A 19945-nucleotide genomic window follows, 5' to 3' on the forward strand; every position below is an offset into this window, starting at 1 on the left:
TATATCTACAGGTTGGGTCTTGAGGCCAGAAAAGAAGACAGTCTTGCAGATTGGTATTCTCAAGTGAGTATGGGCTCAGTTGATTTCTTCTTTTAAATTTCTCAAAGGCTACTTACAATTAGATTCTAAAATCCAGATACAGAGTAATAACATATAATGCCTTTAGTAATCCATAGTATAGTCATGTAGCGTGTCAGTTTTCAAAGCGTGCCCACAGAAAGTATTGAACCGAGAAGTAGATCTATGAGATAGTCATTATTTTATTTTTGTTTTGTTTTTTGGTGAGGTGAAAGTCTTAGTCCAAAGTAACAAAACAGTAAAACAGCGGAAGCAAGTTAGAATGCAAGTCTTATGACCTTAGAGCACTCTTGTTTCTTAGAAGGATCTAGAAAGATCCATCTTACATGCACATTAAGAGGATTTACCAGCAAGGAAAGCCTCCAGACTTAAAGCTTGACTGTCATACTCTCGGCACTTACACTGTAATTTTGGTTCAATTTAGGCTTCATAGAATGTATTTTTCTTTTAAAAAGGTCATCACAAAGTCAGAAATGATTGAATACTATGATGTAAGTGGCTGCTATATCCTTCGTCCCTGGGCATATTCCATTTGGGAATCCATCAAGGACTTTTTTGATGCTGAGATCAAGAAACTCGGTGTTGAAAACTGCTATTTCCCCATGTTTGTGTCTCAAGGTGCATTAGAGAAAGAGAAGACTCATATTGCTGACTTTGCTCCTGAGGTAAATTAGCCTGCTTTATCTATTTTTGCAGTTTTCTCTTATAAAGTCAGAAGTATATTTTCAATTCACACTTGAATAGTAATTTAAAAGACAGGTTACAGCAGTCAACTTAGAGAAATGTAAAGCCATTTAAAAAAATTATATTTCTTTCATCAGTGTAAATCATGATTCTTTTTACATTAATTAACTGGCTTTTACCTTTTAGTAAAAATTATAAATACAGTATAAATTATAATTTATAAATTATAACATTATGATTTTATATTATAAAATATAAAAATTATAAAGACAGTAAATACTTTTTTTCTCATGGTGAACAGTAGTGGTTATTTTAACTTGCTTAATTGATATAGCAAAACTTGAAATAAAATTTGCCTACATCTGTGTTCTTTCTCTAAAGTGCTGTTTTAAAAATGTATGAAAAATGATTTTATGTTGCTAGGTTGCTTGGGTGACAAGATCTGGCAAAACAGAGTTGGCAGAACCAATTGCCATTCGTCCTACCAGTGAAACAGGTGAGGGTGGGCGTTGGAACGCAGGAGAAAAGCTCATTGAACATTAGAGACAGCTTCCAGAGTTGAGTTTCACCTTTTATTTTGTGATATTTGTAATTCCTGTTGATGATACAAAGTTTAATGAATGTTGATAAAGATGAGTGCAGATCTGAGTGGCATAGAATTTTGTTCTCTGACAGTATGCTTTGTGGAGCTCTTTGTCATCCAGATAAAATTTTTTTTTTTTTAAAAAAACACTTGTATCATTTTTCATTTCATGCTATAATTTTTCAGAACTTCCCATGGAGTTTTATTCTTGGAATTGATTATAAAATTGCAAACACTAGTGTTTTATGCCCTATTGACTTGAAATTAGTCATTTTCAGGTTACATTTATATAGAGTTTTTATAGGGTAATAAGTGATTTCATTTACACCTTGTATTATTCTCACAATGGTGTAGTTAGGAAAGTAGAGACAGCTACTGTTCTCTCCACTTTGCAGGTTAAAGAAAAACAAGTTCTCTGATGGGATAAATGGTTTTCCTAAAACTACACATAATAAATGGGAATACCGCTTGGAAAGTTCGAGCCTTTGGGCTTGTTAGTGTCTTCCAAAGTGGTTATCTATCTTTAGAGCTAGAGATTGTTTGCTCTTTATTTGATACTTTCAGTGATACTCTTAATAATGATGCATTATTAAAATTATGACACCAGCTTTTTTTTTTCACAAGGCAGATTGGCAAAGTTTTCTTTTTGTTTTATTAATTGTAGATAATCCTGAATAGGCTATGATAAGACAAGTGTCTTCACTTAAATTAGCAGTTCATGGCAAGAGCTTTCAGACTCTGGGTAGACACAGCAGATAGATTTAATGTAAAGTTTGGTAGCTGCTGCATTTAGCAGGTTATTTAACTTCTCTAAGCTCAACTTCCACATTTTCAGTATTGAGATGATATTTATTTCATGGGTTGAATGTGAGGATTGAACAGTGTAATGAATGCAAACAACTTAATATAGAACATAGTATATACTGTAAGATGTTCACTTAATGTCTAGAAACAAAACACTGAGAAGTTGTCAAATGTAAATCTCATTGTGAAGAACATAAAATACGGTCAAGTTTTTCCTTGACTAATCCATTTTCTGAACTACAGTACCGCTCACTCACCTGCACAGACACAGCTCTTTAGTTCCTATTATGTTGCTGGTTTATGGTACAGCCTGCAAGGGGAACGACTGACTGCCCATGCTTCCCTGTGTCTTTTCAGTAATGTATCCTGCATATGCGAAGTGGGTGCAGTCCCACAGGGACCTGCCCGTGAAGCTCAACCAGTGGTGCAACGTGGTGGTAGGTCACTCCCATCTTACAGTTCTTCATTCTTCTTCTTAGCCATTAAAAAAAACACACACAACACATGTTTTTTCTTACTTTTAGATTCAAAGGATTGGGAATATGAAAGCATTTTTGAAATATTGATATTTTGGATCACAGTTAGGATTTCTGATTGCTTACCACATAAAGTTGTCACTAAAAATTGAAAAGCTCTAACGAGCAGACCGTGTTCTTGTCTCTTCCAGCGCTGGGAGTTCAAGCACCCTCAGCCTTTCTTACGTACCCGTGAATTCCTCTGGCAGGAAGGGCACAGTGCCTTTGCTACGTTTGAAGAGGCAGCAGAAGAGGTATAAAAGTTGTGTTCCATGTTAATTCTGTTCTGATTCTTTGTCCAGACTATGCATTCCACCCCCTCCCCAAGCTGTGAGTAATGCACTGCTATCTACATCGTAGTAATCATTCAGTAAATAAGTTGAAATTTGGTCTGACTCGAAATGACATTATAAGACAGCTTTCTGGTATAAATTGTTTGTTCCTTAAAATTTACATATCACCTCTTAACGTTAAAAGCAGGTTAATTCAAATATGTTAATGTTAGTTGCTCAGTCATGTCTGACTCTATGCAACCCCATGGACTGTGGCTCACCAGGCTCCTCTGTCCATGTTTTTCTCGTGGCAAGAATATGGGAGTGGGTTGCCTGCCATTCCCTTCTCCAGAGGAATCTTCCTGATCCAGGGACTGAACCTGGATCTTCTGCATTGCACGCAGGTTCTTTACTGTCTGAGCATGAACTTAAGGAACTGCATATTGAAATTTTATTAATAAACATACTGCTTTAAATTTTCAGATGAAAATAGTTTTGGACTTCAGTGTATAGAAGAAATTATTATAATATCATGGGTGAAATTAATTATTCTTCAGGATGTCTTCACCCAGGTTACTGTGTATCTTTTATAAGCATTCATTTTTCTCTTACATTCTAAATTTATGTATATTAAAAATTATTCTAAAACAGATAACTAATGAGAACCTACTGTATACCTCAGGGGACCTTATTCAGTGCTCTGTGGTGATCTAAATGGGAAGGAAAAAGAGGAAATAGTACAGCTGATTCTCTTTGCTGTACAATAGAAGCTAATGCAACATTGTAAAGCAATTATACTCCAATAAAAATTAATTTAGAAAAATGTTCCATTTCTTTGAGTTCTGCTTTGTCTCTCTTAATGAATTTACACTGGCTGCTTTAACCTTTCCAAGAAAAAAGATTTTTGTTGTTTGAAGTGCTTTCCCCACCACAGTTAGTTTTAAATAGTACAGTTTTTATAGATCTATAACCAATAAATATAGCATAAATTTGAACACTTTTACATTTAACATGTTACAGGTTTTGCAGATACTTGACTTATATGCTCGGGTATATGAAGAACTCCTGGCAATTCCTGTTGTAAAGGGCAAAAAGACTGAAAAGGAGAAATTTGCAGGAGGAGATTACACCACTACAGTGGAAGCCTTTATATCTGCCAGTGGAAGAGCTATCCAGGTACCAGTCTGCCCAGGGGACTCCTAGGGGACTGAAAGCACGGCCATGGCCCATCTGAGAAGCTTCTTCTGCCATCAGAGAAGTAGACTCTTAAAAAAATATAAATATCACATGCTTCTAGGTCGTGTTATAATTTCAGGCCAATCTGTCCCATTCCCCCCGAATCTCCGATGTCAGTTAAGTCAGGCTTGTATCCTGAATTACCAGAGCATGGATATATTTTTTTAAACCTTTGTAATTAAAGTTACGCCTATGAAAGGGTCTGCCTTACAGCAGAAGAGGTATAATAGTTGTCTTCTGTATTAATTCTGATAGAATTTTTTTTTTAACTAGTCTTAGTCTTTTTTGTATCAGTTATGCTTTAAAAACTCATTTAACATAAAAAGGGAAGATAAAGCAGATCTAGTGCCATGCTAAGGTGTGTGGTCTTAACAGTAGTTATTTCAAAGGCAAAATGGGTTGTTAAAAGATATGTTTCTCTATTTTAGGGAGCAACATCACATCATTTAGGACAGAATTTCTCTAAAATGTTTGAAATCGTTTTTGAAGATCCAAAGACAGCAGGAGAGAAGCAGTTTGCCTATCAGAACTCGTGGGGCCTGACAACTCGAACTATTGGTGTGATGACCATGGTTCATGGGGACAACGTGGGCTTAGTGTTACCGCCCCGTGTCGCCTGTGTTCAGGTAAGCAAAGTATTCCTGGTCATCATTTCTTTTATAAAATTCAAGCCATATTTAGTGAAGAAAATTGAAAACTGTGCTTTTCTGGATGTCATTCAGGTAGGTTTTGCTGATATGGAAACAACACAGAATACAGTCTAGATTTCAGTGTTGTGTAACTATGTGTATTATTCATGTTACTGTTTTCTACCCTTTAAAATTTTCTACCTACTTTATAAAACTTCTAGAAATTATTTTTTGAAATGATTTATAATAGGTTAAATGAGAAACAAAAATGCATTCATCATGGACAGACAATATGCAGCTCATTGCTAGATATTCTGTGTAGACCACAGAAGTTGACTGCTGTGAAGATTTATGGCCACTAGGAGGTTTTGATTTGTGAGTGCTAGGTGGTGATTGTGAATTCATTACTTTTGTATGATGCTGCTTTGTACAAATTTGTAATATCATGCTGGATTCTAGGTGGTGGTTATTCCCTGTGGCATCACAAATGCACTTTCTGAAGAAGACAGAGATGCTCTACTTGCAAAATGCAGTGATTATCAAAGGCGGTTACTCAGTGTCAATATTCGAGTTCGAGTTGATTTGCGAGATAATTACTCACCAGGTTGGAAATTCAATCACTGGGAACTCAAGGTAAAGTCTTCCGTTGCATATTTTACTCCCACTCTCCCAATTGGAATTTTGTTGTTTGAATAAAAATGATCTTGAAGACCTTGTTTATGGTTAACAAACCCCCTATGGTTGTTACTAAAACGTTTATATCAAGGATTCATAAAATAAGTTATTTCAATAGTAAGACTATCAGAATCATGGTGCATGGACATCAACTGTTAATAGCTGTCATTGGTGCAGCTAATCAGAGAGTAATTTCACACCACAGTTTAACAGTGGTGTGTTCATTCTTACTTTGTATATTCAAGTCTAGTCTAAATTCTGGTTTAATGTTTTTGATTTAACTTTTATTGCACAGTCATTAATAGGTGATCTGTGTTCTTTATTCTATTTTTCAGACTTCTGAGATTTAAGTTTTTCTTAATGATGAAACAGGAAATCTTGTTAGAACTAGCAGTTAGGAGTCAAGAATTTATAAACTCATATTACAGGCAGTGGATGGGAAGAGGTAGTGAAGTTGCAGGTTCAAGCTTTCAAATATGCAGTCTTAGCCATACTGGGATTATTCAGTATTAATGCATGTTGGGTTCCCAAAGTTGCTCATCTTTATCTCTTTATTTGTCTTAAATGGCCCCTCAGATAAATCTCTGCTGAAGGATAGTAGTTACATTGATGCTGCTTTCCTTTTGTGATATACTTTTTCCTTTACATACTCTCCTACCTTTAATAAAGACTTTAAAGTTGTGTAAATTTCCCTTTAATTGCAGTCTTTTTTACTTACTTGGAAATAGCAAGTGTGTGATTTCAGTAATACCTTCTCTAAACCCATTTGTACTTGCCCAAGGTACCAAAAAGAAACTTATCCCTTGCTACTAACTGGACTGAAAGGTAAAAAATAGTCCTCCACGCCTGTGGGCCTCTCCTTTGCCTTCCTCTGGTCTGTCCCAGCCCTCCCTTGCCCAGGATAGGATGGAGTCCTAGTGCGTTTTTATTGTCATGTCTTTTTAGTTTCTTTTAATCAGGAGTAGTTCCTCAGCCTTTCATTGTCATCCATGGTATTTACATTTTTGTAATTATAGGTCAGTTATTTTATAGAACGTTCTTCTGTTTTGATGATTACTCATTAATTTTTGCCTTCTCCAGTAGCTTTTCTTCTCTCTTCCTGCTGAGGGTAGTCTCCCACTTTTGATTTTCTGATTTTCTGCACTGATTTTTATTATTTGTATGCATGCCTTAATTACTCTGCAAAACATGAAGCTTCTTCAGGACAGGATCTCTTTCTTATTCATCTTTTAAAATATCATTGCACTTAACACTGTTTCTTAACGCATGTATCAGTTCAGTTCATTTCAGTCTCTCAATCATGTCTGACTCTTTGCAACCCCATGAGCTGCAGCATGCCAGGCCTCCCTGTCCAACACCAACTCCCAGAGTCCACCCAAACTCATATCCATTGAGTCGGTGATGCCATCCAACCATCTCATCCTCTGTCGTCCCCTTCTCCTCCTGCCCTCAATGTTTCCCAGCATCAGGGTCTTTTCAAATGAGTTAGCTCTTCACATCAGGTGGCCAAAGTATTGGAGTTTCAGCTTCAACATCAGACCCTCCAATGAACACCCAGGACTGATCTCCTTTAGAATGGACTGGTTGGATCTTCTTGCAGTCCAAGGGACTCCCAAGGGTCTTCTCCAACACCACACTTCAAAAGCATTAATTCTTCGGTGCTGGACTTTCTTTATAGTCCAACTCTCACATCCATACATGACCACTGGAAAAACCATAGCCTTGACTAGACAGACCTTTGTCGGCAAAGTAATGTCTCTGCTTTTTAATATGCTGTCTAGGTTGGTCATAACTTGCCTTCCAAGGAGTAAGCGTCTTTTAATTTCATGGCTGCAGTCACCATCTGCAGTGATTTTGGAGCCCCCAAAAATAAAGTCTCTCACTGTTTCCATTGTTTCCCCATCTATTTGCCATGAGGTGATGGAATCAGATGCCATAATCTTATTTTTCTGAATGTTGAGCTTTAAGCCAGCTGTTCATGGGGTTCTCAAGTCAAGAATACTGAAGTGGTTTGCCATTCCCTTCTCCAGTGGACCGCATTCTGTGAGACTTCTCCCCTATGACCCGTCCGTCTTGAGTGGCCCCACACGGCATAGCCTAGTTTCACTGAGTTAGACAAGGCTGCGGTCCATGCATGTATACATTCATCCAATGTATACATTGGATGAATAAAGGGAAACCATAAAATAATGTGAAAGTATATAGTATTTTGTTCCAGAGAATTGTTATTTTATAAAGTAAGTCTTCTCTAGGGGGTAAATCTTTTTTTTCTAGAGTAAAATTTACATTTTTTCGTTTGGCTTTGGTTTGGGGGACGACTGATCAGCTGAACTGTGTAGACAGGCTCCTAATTTAAATTCAAAATGATTATAGAGGATCATTCACTCAAAAAAGGAAAATGTGTTAAAGTTTTATTTGTCAGGAAGTTTCTAGCCCCTAAAAGTGGGCTCTCTCTTAAGCCTTAATCCACTCAGAGCAAAGTCATTATGTGGATTCACAAGGATTGAACATCCACAAGGCTTAAACTTGCATATGCTCCTTAAGCTCCTTTGTAAAAACCCTGGGCTCCTGGGGAGTGGTTCTTTAGTCCCAGGACCAGCAGCTCAGCATCACGGGAGAACTTGGTGAAAGTGAAGGGAGAAGTCACTCAGGCATGTCCGACTCTTTGTGCTCCCATGGATTGTAGCCCGCCAGGTTCCTCTGTCCATGGAATTCTCCAGGCAAGAATACTGGAGTGGGTAGCCAGTTCCCTTCTCCAGGGGATCTTCCCAACCCAGGGATAGAACCCACGTCTCCCGCATTGCAGGTGGATTCTTTATCATCTTAGAACTTGATAGGATTACAAATTCTCGGGCCACATCCCTGGGCCTACTGAGATCAGAAACTCAGGTGGCGGAGCCCAGCAGTATGTGCTTTGACAAGTCCTTCAGTAATTCTGATGCTCAAGGTAGAGCAGCCAGAGCCAGGGCCTTCCCACCAAAGCACACCATGTGCCATGAATGAGTCCAGGATGTGCCAAGGAGCCCACTGTGTTTACCCCCGTGTGCCATGCAAGTGTGATTTTCCATGTGTGCTGTTATGTGAGAGAAGTTAGGAGCACCGAGCTGGACAGCTGCCCTCCTGTTTCCCCATTAAACTCTTTCCCAGCTCAGAGCCACTTGGGCAGTAGCTTCATCCTTAGGTTTATGCCTTCTCATTGGAATAGGTTTTTGAAGTATATCAGGAATATTACCTTCTCTTTAAAGTGGTTTGCATCTGTTTTTGTGTTTCGGATATTTATGATTTATAGTAGGTAAAGCCATGACATCAGTCTGTTTATTCAATTGGAGATGTGCATGTGTCATTTTTCACTGCTTTTTTGTTTTCTAGGGAGTCCCGATTAGACTTGAAGTTGGGCCACGTGATATGAAGAACTGTCAGTTTGTAGCTGTCAGACGAGACACTGGAGAAAAGCTGACAATTGCTGAAAATGAGGCTGAGACGAAGCTTCATGCTATTTTGGAAGACATTCACATTAACCTCTTCACCCGGTCAGTCCCTTAGAGTTGCTTGTGCCTCCCGTCTTCTCATTGTGCTCAGCCTTTGAGATCTCTACCAAGGAATCCGTGATTGCCCCCATGGGAAGTCATCTTTCCCTCCGAACTCCCATGGTTCTTAATTGGCCTTTCTCTTTGGTTTTTTGACTCATATTGTGGTTATCTTCTATATGCTTTCTGCTCCCTGTTGGGTTTGGAGTGATGGACTATCTGTCCCTTTGACTGATTTGGGTTCATTTTAGATCCAAGCTTTTATGATACATCAGATTTGAGGTGCAGAAGCACTGATTCTCAGTTGTTGGGTACACATTAGCAGCACCTGGGGAGCTTTTCAAACTACCTGTGCCTGGGACCCTCCCCGAGAGGTGTTAATTTAATTGGCCTAGGGGGCCTGGCGGAGAAGGCAATGGCACCCCACTCCAGTACTCTCCCTAGAAAACAAAAAAGCAGTGAAAAACTGGAGCCTGGTAGGCTGTAATTCATGGGGTCGCTAAGAGTCGGACACGACTGAGCAACTTCACTTTCACGTTTCACTTTCCTCCATTGGAGAAGGAAATGGCAACCCACTCCAGTATTCTTGCCTGGAGAATCCCAGGGATGAGGGAGCCTGGTGGGTTGCTGTCTGTGGGGTTGCACAGAGTTGGACACAACTGAAGTGACTTAGGAGCAGCAGCAGAGAGCCTGGCACCTTGAGTAGTAATCGCCCTCTGGTGGTGATAATATGTCACCAAGGCTAAGAACCTCCTGAAGGGGGTTGGGTGATGGGAAGGCTTGAGGCTGCCCTGACCTCTGGAGAGGAGACTTTTAGAATCACAGATCTCAAGGCACAGGCACCAGAAGATGGGGGGCCTATGTGTGGCACCTTATTTTCTTTCCTGTCCACCTGAAGCAGAGAGGAAGACCTGTGGCCACTGGGGATAGAGGCTCAGTTTGGGGTGGGGGGCCTTGCCTGCACCTTCCTCGTTTACCCTCTAATACCTGTGTCCGATTCATGTTCATCTTCAGTAAATCTTGCACATAAGGAGTGAATCAGTTTTGTCCTTGGCTTTGGTGCTTTTATGTGATGGTAGGCAAGTGAACTTGCTTTTGTTGGCTGGCTTGCCTTAAAATGCGAATGATAATAACGTCTCTTGAGGTTGACTTTCATGGATTTATTTGGCCAACAAATGCATAATTCATGTGAAGTTCGTCTGAACTCAGAACAGGAGATACTGTCAGAGACACAAGATTAGAAAGCTGCCTGTCCTCGTTGCTGTCACCTGAATAGTGCTCTCAGCGCAATGATTCTTATCCAGAGATTCTCTTCAGAGTCACCTGGGAGCTTTGGGAACAGAAAAATACCTGGACCTTATACCTGGAGACTCTTATTCATAGTTTATTAAGATAGATTCTGCTCATCTGTATTGTTAACATGCTCTGTGTGATCCAGATGTACATCCCTGGTTGGAAAAGACACTGTTTTAATGGCTAAAAAAACAGGACTTTTTTATTGACATTTTTAAAAATTTTAATTAGAGGCTAATTACTTTATAATATTGTGGTGGGTTTTACCATACATTCACATGAATCTGCCACGGGTGTACATGTGTCCCCATCCTGAACCCCCTCCACCTCCCTCCTCATCCCATCCCTCAGAGTCATCCCAGTGCACCACCCCTGAGCACCCTGTCTCATGCATCAAACCTGGACTGGTGATCTGTTTCACATATGATAATATACATGTTTCAGTGCTATTCTCTCAAATCATCGCACCCTCACCTTCTCCCACAGAGTCCAAAAGTCTGTTCTTTACATCTGTGTATTGACATTTTAATTCAGTAAATTTATTAGTGTAAGTTGCTTACATTAATAGTGTATTTTTTTTCCTTCCTTAAGGCTTCAGCCTTGGAAGTGGCATATTCCTTTCTGTATCTCATTGGCTGTAACTTAGTCACTTGGGCCCACCCACCTCACTGCAAAAAAGTCAGAAGAAAGGGAAACAGATTTGGTGGACAGCGAATAGTCATGGTCAGGGTTCCCACAGTCTAGCCCTGAGGTTCAGAAAAGAAACATATGCCTTCTCTTCATTGGTCCCCACCCGTGAGTGCTCCTCGTGTGATGTGTGACTGTGAGTGTGGAAGAGAATAATATTTATTTCATTTCTGGAAGGTGAGGTTCTTACAGAAGACTTACAGAGTATGTGAAAATAGCTTGAATAATATATATTTATGTGTTTTTCCTTTTTTAAACATTTTCATGCCTTTGTGTTTGATTCTCACAACAATTTGATATGGTGGTTAGAAGAGTATTTTTCCAATTTTGTATAAGGGAAAACTAAGACCAGAGAAGTTTAAATAATAACCTAGACTCTGGTAGGTAATAAGTGGTAAAGCCAGGAGTTAGAATATTGATCAGTAGATATTTAATGACTATGACAAAAGTAATTGTTATCTGCATGTGCTTGGCAAATTTTTTAATGTTTCCAGTAATGCAGTGATGAGCTAACTAATAGCTAGTGATGAAGTTCACTGACTGTCACTGCTGGAGACAAAGTTGAGGTTCATGTTGAATTCGTCTCAATTCTAAGTTGTTATTCTTTCATTAAATTATGCCATTAAAAAAACTGTCATATTAGTAAGAAAAAATACGTATTCACTTCTAATTCTGGGTAGCCTGTGGCTCAGTGGTAAAGAATCTGCCTGACAGTGCAGGAAACGCAGGAGATGCGGGTTTGATCCCTGGGTCGGGAAGATCCCCTGGAGGAGGAAATGGCAACCCACTCCAGTATTCTTGCCTGGAAAATCCCATGGTCAGAGGAGCCTGGCAGGCTACCATCCATGGGGTTGCAGAGAGTGGGACACAACTGAACTAACATGTGCTTTAGTTTATTAGTAAGAAAAAATATGTATTCTAATTACTTGATAGGGCTTCTGAAGACCTTAAGACTCATATGGTTGTGGCTAATACAATGGAGGACTTCCAGAAGGAGCTTGATTCTGGGAAGGTAAGAGAATTCTGAAAATCTTTTAATATAAACGTATTTCAGTGAGTGGTATTTTAAGACCATTAAATTTATGTATCATGTTAATCCCTTTTCCAAAGCCTGTCACATAAAAGGTTTATATATTATTCAGCCTCTGGTTTCCATTGATTTTGCTATAGCAGTAAAATATTCTGTTATTTTTGGATAACACTGTGAACTGATTTTATAACAGCTTTCTCTCATGTTCATTAGGCTCACTGAATGAGTTTCATTCTGTATGATCCCTAATATTTTCATTATTGAAAATTTTCATTTTGTTTTCTCAGCTTAAGTTCCTAAAGTAAACATTGTTTTAGTTTTAGAAATCTAATGGGCAGATTCCTAAAATAAGGAATGCCTGTTTCTGATCTCTCACTGTTTGTACTTACCCAGATCTTAATTGATTGATCTTTCTGAATAATGAGTGAAAAATATCACTCATTTCTAAGCCTGTTTTTGAGAATGAGTGGGTACTACTGGATTCCATAAAACTGCACGGGTTTTCCTAATGGCTCTTTAAGGTTTTATCAGTTTTGTGTGCTCTGTATATGCACATGTTCCCAGCCAAAACTTAATTTTCATAAAGAAGAGGTTTCAGTTTGTAAAATTATTAATTACTGGAATGAATCACTTATGAACTTTAGTATTCTGGTATACATGTTTACTTATACAGCCTGTTCTGTGTCCCCAGATTATAAATGAGAAAGCCACAGGCCAGAGTCTAAATGAATTACCCCAAGCCATACAACAGCAGGCCTAGTATTAGAATTAATACTAATTAGGGTCTCTCTTCTGATTCAGCTTAATGTACTTTTTCTCTGTATCTTTTTAAAAAATTCATCCTGAGTGTATAAGACAAGATTTTAGTTGGTTGTGATCATTGACCTCTTAATATGTCTGTCAGTTTACTAATCTGAAAAATAAGTACAAAATAGTATCAAAATCCCCTTCTGATCTATAATTCTATAGTGTTTAGCCTTCTGTTATTCTTGGTTTTTTGCCTTAGTAATCTTCCACCTTTCTGATTTCCATCGTTTGTCACTTGACTTCAAACATATTTCAGATTTCTATTTCTTCTAGCCTTTTTGCCTGAGAATGGACACTGTGTATATTTTTTCTTCCACTGTGATTTATTTACATTTTCATAATTTTTTTGTTCCATAAAGTATTGAATTTTATGATTTCCTTTATTATAGAAATATGGTAGTCATTCTTACAGTAAAGTCTATTAAAGACATTGCATAAGAGTTAATAAATCAATAGAGTAACTTATCAGTTAATCCATTGCTTTCAAAGAAATGAATCTCAGCAGATATTAGTGGAATCATATTCTAATATTAGATAAGCTGTTGGAGACATTTCAACATCTGTCCTGAACCAGAATACAGTATTTTGGTTGTATGTCCAAAGATCACAGAGAGACCAAAACAACTGTTGTTTCTTGTATTCAGTAGTCAGTTTCATCTCCCATCTCACCTTTTGTTGGTCAGCTTAGCTATGTTGACTGACTGTCAAGCAAGCTTTGAAGCTATGGTAAATAAAATTGGATTTACTGGGAGGGAAGAAGGAGGAAGGGATCTTTGGAACTTGAATGTAAGTGAGAGTTTGATTTTCTACCCTTCCTTGTTGGTATAAATGAAAAAAAATTTTTTTATATATCTGATTTGTAGGACTTGATTTTAGTAAATTTTTCCAAGGAGGTGGTCTTCATTGAATGAAAAATAGATGTCATTTATATGTAACATATACTTGTTACTGTTGACATAAATATATCTTTAATTTGTTGATCATTATTTCTATTATTACATTACTATTTCTCATCAGTAACATTTCTGCTGAAGAGTTCAAGAAACTATATATTGCAAAAGATTTTGTCTTTTTAAAATATAGATGTAGAAAAAATGAAAGATAAAAAGGTAAAAACCTTTCTATGGCTGAATAAATCACCTAAAAATGTGTATTCTCCTTTCACATTAATAAATTATGTGCATAAATAATAAGAAATTTCAGATCTTATCAAAAGCTTTGAGGCTAAAAAGAATTGAATCTTTTGGTTTTTGTTTTTCACAAAAGTATCATTTATGAGTCCAAATACATCTAATAACAACTTTGGTTGAATTTGTTTACATGCTTTACCATTTTAAATTAAAAAAATTTTTTTAGAAATACCTTTCCAAGTCTTAGTGATTTTTTTTCTTAGTGCAAAGACATAAGACTATTGTAAAATTTGTTAATATTATAAAAAAATATAGCTTTGTGTTGTACATTAACAAAAATAAAATTTCTAAGAAACTAAATTTAAATTTATTGCAGTTTTTGTAATTGGGTTAGTATTTATATCATAGCATAATTAGAGACTGATTAAGGTTTTCCCCCTACTCTGTCTTCTAGAATAAATTTTAAAAAATACTTTTAAGAATGTTCCATTTTTTCATGCTTTTTGTTTGTATAAATGCTAATGATTTAGTAAGTTTCAATACAGGGAATTAACTTTGTTAGTTCAGCTCTTATGTCTGTAGGTTTGTTTTTTCTTCTGTTTTCATTGCAGAGTTTCTACATTTAGATTTTACATTAATTATTTATATATCCAATAATTAATTTTATATTGTTTGTATATAAAATTAAAATTATATACTTAATTATATGAACTTCCTTGGTGGCTCAGGCAGTAAAGAATCTGCCTGCAATGCAGAAGACCTGGTTTCCATCCCTGGGTCAGGAAGATCCCCTTGAGAAAATGGCTACCCACTCCAGTATTCTTGCCTGGAGAATCCCATAGACAGAGGAGCCTGGTGGGCTGCAATCCATGGGGTCACAAAGAGTTGCACAGGACTGAGCAACTCACACTTTGTTTCACTGAAAATCAGTTTACTATTTGTCTTCTCCATCCTCCTGATAACCTTGGAGCCAGGTAGAGCAGGCGGCAGTGCAGATTTGAAATGAGGATGCTTTGAAATTCACTTTTTGTTCCTTCTCTTCAGCACTATGTTGCAGCCAGTTTATTTGGTCATTTAAGTGTATTACAAAGATGTCTTTGTTATGGGCCGATGTTACATAAAGTGTGGGTTTGGGATAGTGGAAAATATTGCTTTCCTATCTCGGGCATCTCTGAGCAAAGTTCTTAGCAGGTTTGCAAGGTGTCATGGCCTGAAAAGGGCTGGGAGGCCTGTCCTTTTTGCTTGCAGGTTTAATGCAAAACTCAAATGTTCCTTTTATAGAATGGAAGGAGTTGTAAATACTGAACATTTTTTTTCTTGTTAGATTGCTCAGATTCCATTCTGTGGGGAAATTGACTGTGAAGATTGGATCAAAAAGACCACTGCCAGGTAAGATAATTATGTTTAACAGATAAAACCTATGAGGTATTGCAATGAAAAAGAATAGAAATGCATGGTATAAACGAATGGATTTTTTATTTGTTTTTGATTCAGGGATCAAGATCTTGAGCCCGGTGCTCCTTCAATGGGAGCTAAAAGCCTGTGCATCCCCTTCAAACCACTCTGCGAGCTGCCGCCGGGAGCCAAGTGCGTGTGTGGAAAGAACCCTGCCAAGTACTACACCTTGTTCGGTCGTAGTTACTGAGGCATACAACAAAACCCCAGCTTCGACCCTCCTCACTTTTTAAAAAAAGAACTGATACTAATCTTCCCAGATAGAGACAGTTTTATGATTTTTTTAAAAATAGAAGTTCTAAAAGGAAGTCACATGAGACAAATACCTATTCTTATGCCTAAATCAACAGTGGAAAAAAAACTTTTCTGTAACCAGCCCCAGTAATAAATATCATGAACTAATACTGTTTCATGTATTCATTTGTTTCTGAAATACCTTAATTCTATGCCACAGTTATTCTAACCGTTCTGCTCCATGTAGCCCTCTTGTTTCAGACCTTGCACCACCAATTTCCCATTTCTTCCGTGTTGGAGTGCTTCCTTTTTGTAACTCCTTGGAATATTAAAATTGCCCTTAAGCTTTCTGTTTAAAAAGTAAAATACAACCACAGATGTCCCAAAAGAGATTTCTCTTGAAATCTGTTGAAATTTCTTCCTGATTACTGTGGGGTCTTTAAAACACCACTCATGATTTACTAGAGTGGTAAGCCCTCCTCACCTCTACTTCCAACTTTGTGCTTTTACTCACTCACCCTGCTTCTGCGCCTGCCCACCCCCTTCCCCACCCCGCACACTTCTGTTCTCACAGAGGTCACACTGCCACTTCTGCCCAAGCTGACTTCTTAGTTCCTTGTCTTACCACATCTCACTGCTTTAGCTCTGCTGCTAGAAAATGTTGCTCTTTTTTTTCCCCCCACTAAAATCACTCTCTCAATTTGCCTTTTTGCTTTTGGCTCTTCTTTCTTTTCTTTTAAAAATATATTTTATTATTCTTTGGTTGTGCTGGGTCTTCGTTGCTGCGCTCAGGCTTTCGTTGCAGTGAGCGGAGGCTGTTCTTTGTTGCATTGCTCAGGCTGCTTGTTGCATGGGCTATTCTTGTTGTGCAGCCTGGGCTTTAGTAGTTGTGCATGGCTCTACGGTGTGCAGGTTTCAGTAGTTGCATCACACAGGCTCAGTAGTAGTGTCTCATGGGCTGTAGAGCAACTGGCTCAGAAGTTGTGGTGCCCTGACTTAGTTGCCCTGCAGCATATGGGACATTCCCAAACCAGGGATAGAACCCATCCGTGTCCCCTGCATTGGCAGGCAGATTCCTATCCACTGTGCCACCAGGAAAGTCCGTGTTTTTCTTAGTCATGTGTCTTCCACTGGCTTCCTTTCCTTGGCCTGCTTGGTAAGACATTGGTGTGCTGTGTCCATACTTGGCCCTCTTATTCTTTTAAGAATTATTTTTTTTTAATTTAACATTTTTAGTCTTTACTGAACTTGTGGACCATTTTTAGTCTCTACTGAACTTGTTAAAATATTGTTTCTGTTTTGTGTTTTGGTTTTTTGGCTGAGAGGCATGTGGGATCTTCACTCCCCTACCAGGGATCTGTCCTGTATCCCCTGCTTTGGAAGGCGGAGTCTTAACCACTGGATTGCCAGGGAAGTCCCTGGTTACTCTCCTGTTCTTTAATCAGCCTCATCTCATCCTGTGGTTTCAAGTAGCATTAATAGGATGATGACTCCCAACGGTTTTCTCTCCCAGACTGAGCTTTAGCCCTCCATCCCAACTGCATGTTGGGTTTTCTTGAGTGTTGGATCAACATTTCAGGTCAACCTGTCTCAAAAACCTCATTTCACTCTACTCCCAGACCTGTTCCTCCTACATACAGTATTTCCTGCCTGAAAGATTAGCATTACGAAAATGGACTTAGTCACTTAAACTAGAACCCCGAGAGTCCTCCTGGTTGGCTTCTCCAGCACCTCATCAGCCACACTTAGTTGGCTGTGAAACCTATTCCTGTTACCTCTGATGTCTCTTGGGTCCCTCCTTTCAGCATCAAGGTCACCTTTTCACCTGTTCCCTCTTACACTGATCACTCTGCTGCCTCCAGTTTTGTCTCCAGGCCAGACTATTGCACATTCCCACAGGTGTTTTTTTCCTTTTTCCTAAAGTACAGTATGTTGAGACTTTTTTTTCCCCCTTAAAATCCTCTCGTAGCTCACCATTGCTAACAGGTTAATAAAATGTAGTCTCTTTCCGTTCAGCCTACCTGTCTAGTCTCCTTTTTAATCAGTCTAGTAGAGTCCTTTGCAACCTAACCATTTGGGATTCCCTATAAACCACACGCTATTTCTCACTTCTGGCCCTTTGCCTGCAATGCCTTTCATTCCCCATTTCTTGTTTACTTGGTTTATCTCATTTCAGAGCCCTGCTACATCTAATATGTTATCCCACTTGGTGGTGATAAATATAAAGGGAAAAGTTTCCAAAAAAGGACTTGAAATTTGAGCTGTGCTTTGAAGGGTGAGTAGAATTTTAATAAGCAGAAGAGGAAGGACAATCTAGGCAGAAAGAAAAACATATGCAAAGCCTTTCAAAGTATCTGCTGTGCATGAGAACACAGCAAAACTCTCCTGAAGTGGTAAGAAATTATCATAGGAAAGCAGATTGCATAGAACATGCTTTCAGATGCCTAGATAATGAGATAGGTGTCTGAGCCATACTTGTGTACTCAGAATTATTATTGATACATGGCAGTTCAGGATGTTTTATCTTGCTTTTCTACTCTTAGTAGCTGTGTAAACTTTCTATTCCTTCAGCTGAAGGAGAGAAGTCTAATATCTGTATCATAGTTACTCTACCTCATAAAGTACTCAGAACAACACTGAGCGCATAATAATAGCTAGTGTTAGTTACGACACTGATGCAAGGTCACTTGGAAGTTGCTCCTGGGATATATAGCTCTAGTTGACAGTAATTACCTTGGTGCCTAGGAGTTTGTTTTTTGTCTGCAAATTAATAAATGCTTTAAAGCAGCAGTCCTTGACCTTTTTGGCACCAGGGACCTGGTGGAAGACAATTCTTCCATGGATTGGGGAATGGGGGGTGGTTTCAGGATGATTCAAGAGCATTCTATTTATTGTGCACTTTTTGTTACTACATCAGCTCCACCTCAGTCATCAAGCATTAGATCTGGGAGGTTGGAGACCCTTGCTTTGAAGGACAAGGTGTTTTTTATGTTTTTGCCAGTCCCTGACAAAAGCCTGAAAAGTAGTTGAAAGACTAACCACATTTTGTTCTGTGGCCCCTGGCTGTTTTGGAGGCAGTGGCCATCTCTGACACACAGACAGATAGATCCCATGCTATTGTCTGAGGCTTCAGATCCGCAAAACCAATCACAGAAGAGCTTGACCTTTGCTGTTTTAAAGAAATGCTCACTACTTAAAGGAACTCTCCAGAAAGCAGTTATGTTAGGAAAGGAATCCTTAACCCCAAATCTATGTGTGATAAACTGGCTGTTTTCTTAAATTGAGGTTCAGCTAAAATATCAAAACTTCCAAATATCTTAAGCACAGTGGTGCTTTTCAAGAAGGCATCAACCTGACTACAAACTTTTAGAAACTATCACTATTTTCTACTTGCAGGCTGCAGTCACTAGCCGGATACATGACTGACAGGAAAGTGATTGTGTGCCTGATATTCATGGTTTTCAAAAAGAAAATAAAGAGGTCAAGGTATATTTACTGCAGGCACCGCTCGCTGTGATTTCTGGTGTAGATCCCGTATTAGTAAACTCTAGTTCATCCATGATGGTGTGTTTAGAATAGTTCCTAATTATGTCAGTAAATCACATGAAGCCTTCATGAAAATTGGACAATAACGGCAACTCATTTGGCTGCTAGTGGCGAGGTCAGCAGCAGTGGAACATTCCATAAGGCAAGCAAAGAGGCATTATGATTTGAGAGTCTGGATATACCACCCTAATTATAGCTGGTTTTCGTTATAAATATTAGTCATCTGTTATATAACTATATAACTTTTCCTATTTTTTTGATAGTTGGTGATTTTTCACTGATACGTGAGTGAGATAAATGTATAAAGCTGTGGATTTAACTGTAGAGTTCTTTTGTATTTAAGTTGCAGTCATTGTCTTTTAGTGTGCGGAAAGCAAAAACATTTATTTATTTTTTATTGAAGGATAATTGCTTTACAGAATTTTGCTGTTTTCTGTCAAACCTCAACATGAGTCAGCCATAGCTATACATATATCCCCTCCCTTTTGAACCTCCCTCCCATCTCCCTCCCCATCCCACCCCTCTAGTTTGATAACAGAGCCCCTATTTGAGTTTCCTGAGCCATACAGCAAATTCCCGTTGGCTATCTATTTTACATATGGTAATGTAAGTTTCCATGTTACTCTTTCCGTACATCTCACCCTTCTCCCCTCTCCCCATGTCCATAAGTCTATTCTCTATGTCTGTTTCTCCATTGTTGCCCTGTAAATAAAAGAAAAAATCTCTGTCTCCCTGCACTGAAGGGTCTGGTGGCTCAGTG

At 38.5% G+C, this 19945-nt stretch overlaps 1 protein-coding gene across 1 annotated transcript in view; it reads left to right on the forward strand.

Moving 5' to 3' along the window:
• Positions 1-15807, forward strand: part of EPRS1 (glutamyl-prolyl-tRNA synthetase 1) — a 64686-nt gene extending 48879 nt beyond the window's left edge. Inside the window, exons 21-32 of the mRNA XM_005905563.2 lie at positions 12-63; positions 534-743; positions 1186-1258; positions 2507-2586; positions 2817-2918; positions 3957-4112; positions 4601-4798; positions 5261-5434; positions 8846-9006; positions 11917-11995; positions 15275-15339; positions 15445-15807. Of these exons, the coding sequence (XP_005905625.2) occupies positions 12-63; positions 534-743; positions 1186-1258; positions 2507-2586; positions 2817-2918; positions 3957-4112; positions 4601-4798; positions 5261-5434; positions 8846-9006; positions 11917-11995; positions 15275-15339; positions 15445-15595 (1501 nt within the window). The 3' untranslated portion in view covers positions 15596-15807. The remainder of the gene's footprint in view (positions 1-11; positions 64-533; positions 744-1185; positions 1259-2506; positions 2587-2816; positions 2919-3956; positions 4113-4600; positions 4799-5260; positions 5435-8845; positions 9007-11916; positions 11996-15274; positions 15340-15444) is intronic.
• Positions 15808-19945: the final 4138 nt, after the last annotated feature.

The sequence above is a fragment of the Bos mutus genome, chromosome 16 (genome assembly GCF_027580195.1).
Source record: "Bos mutus isolate GX-2022 chromosome 16, NWIPB_WYAK_1.1, whole genome shotgun sequence".
Classification (NCBI taxonomy): domain Eukaryota; kingdom Metazoa; phylum Chordata; class Mammalia; order Artiodactyla; family Bovidae; genus Bos; species Bos mutus.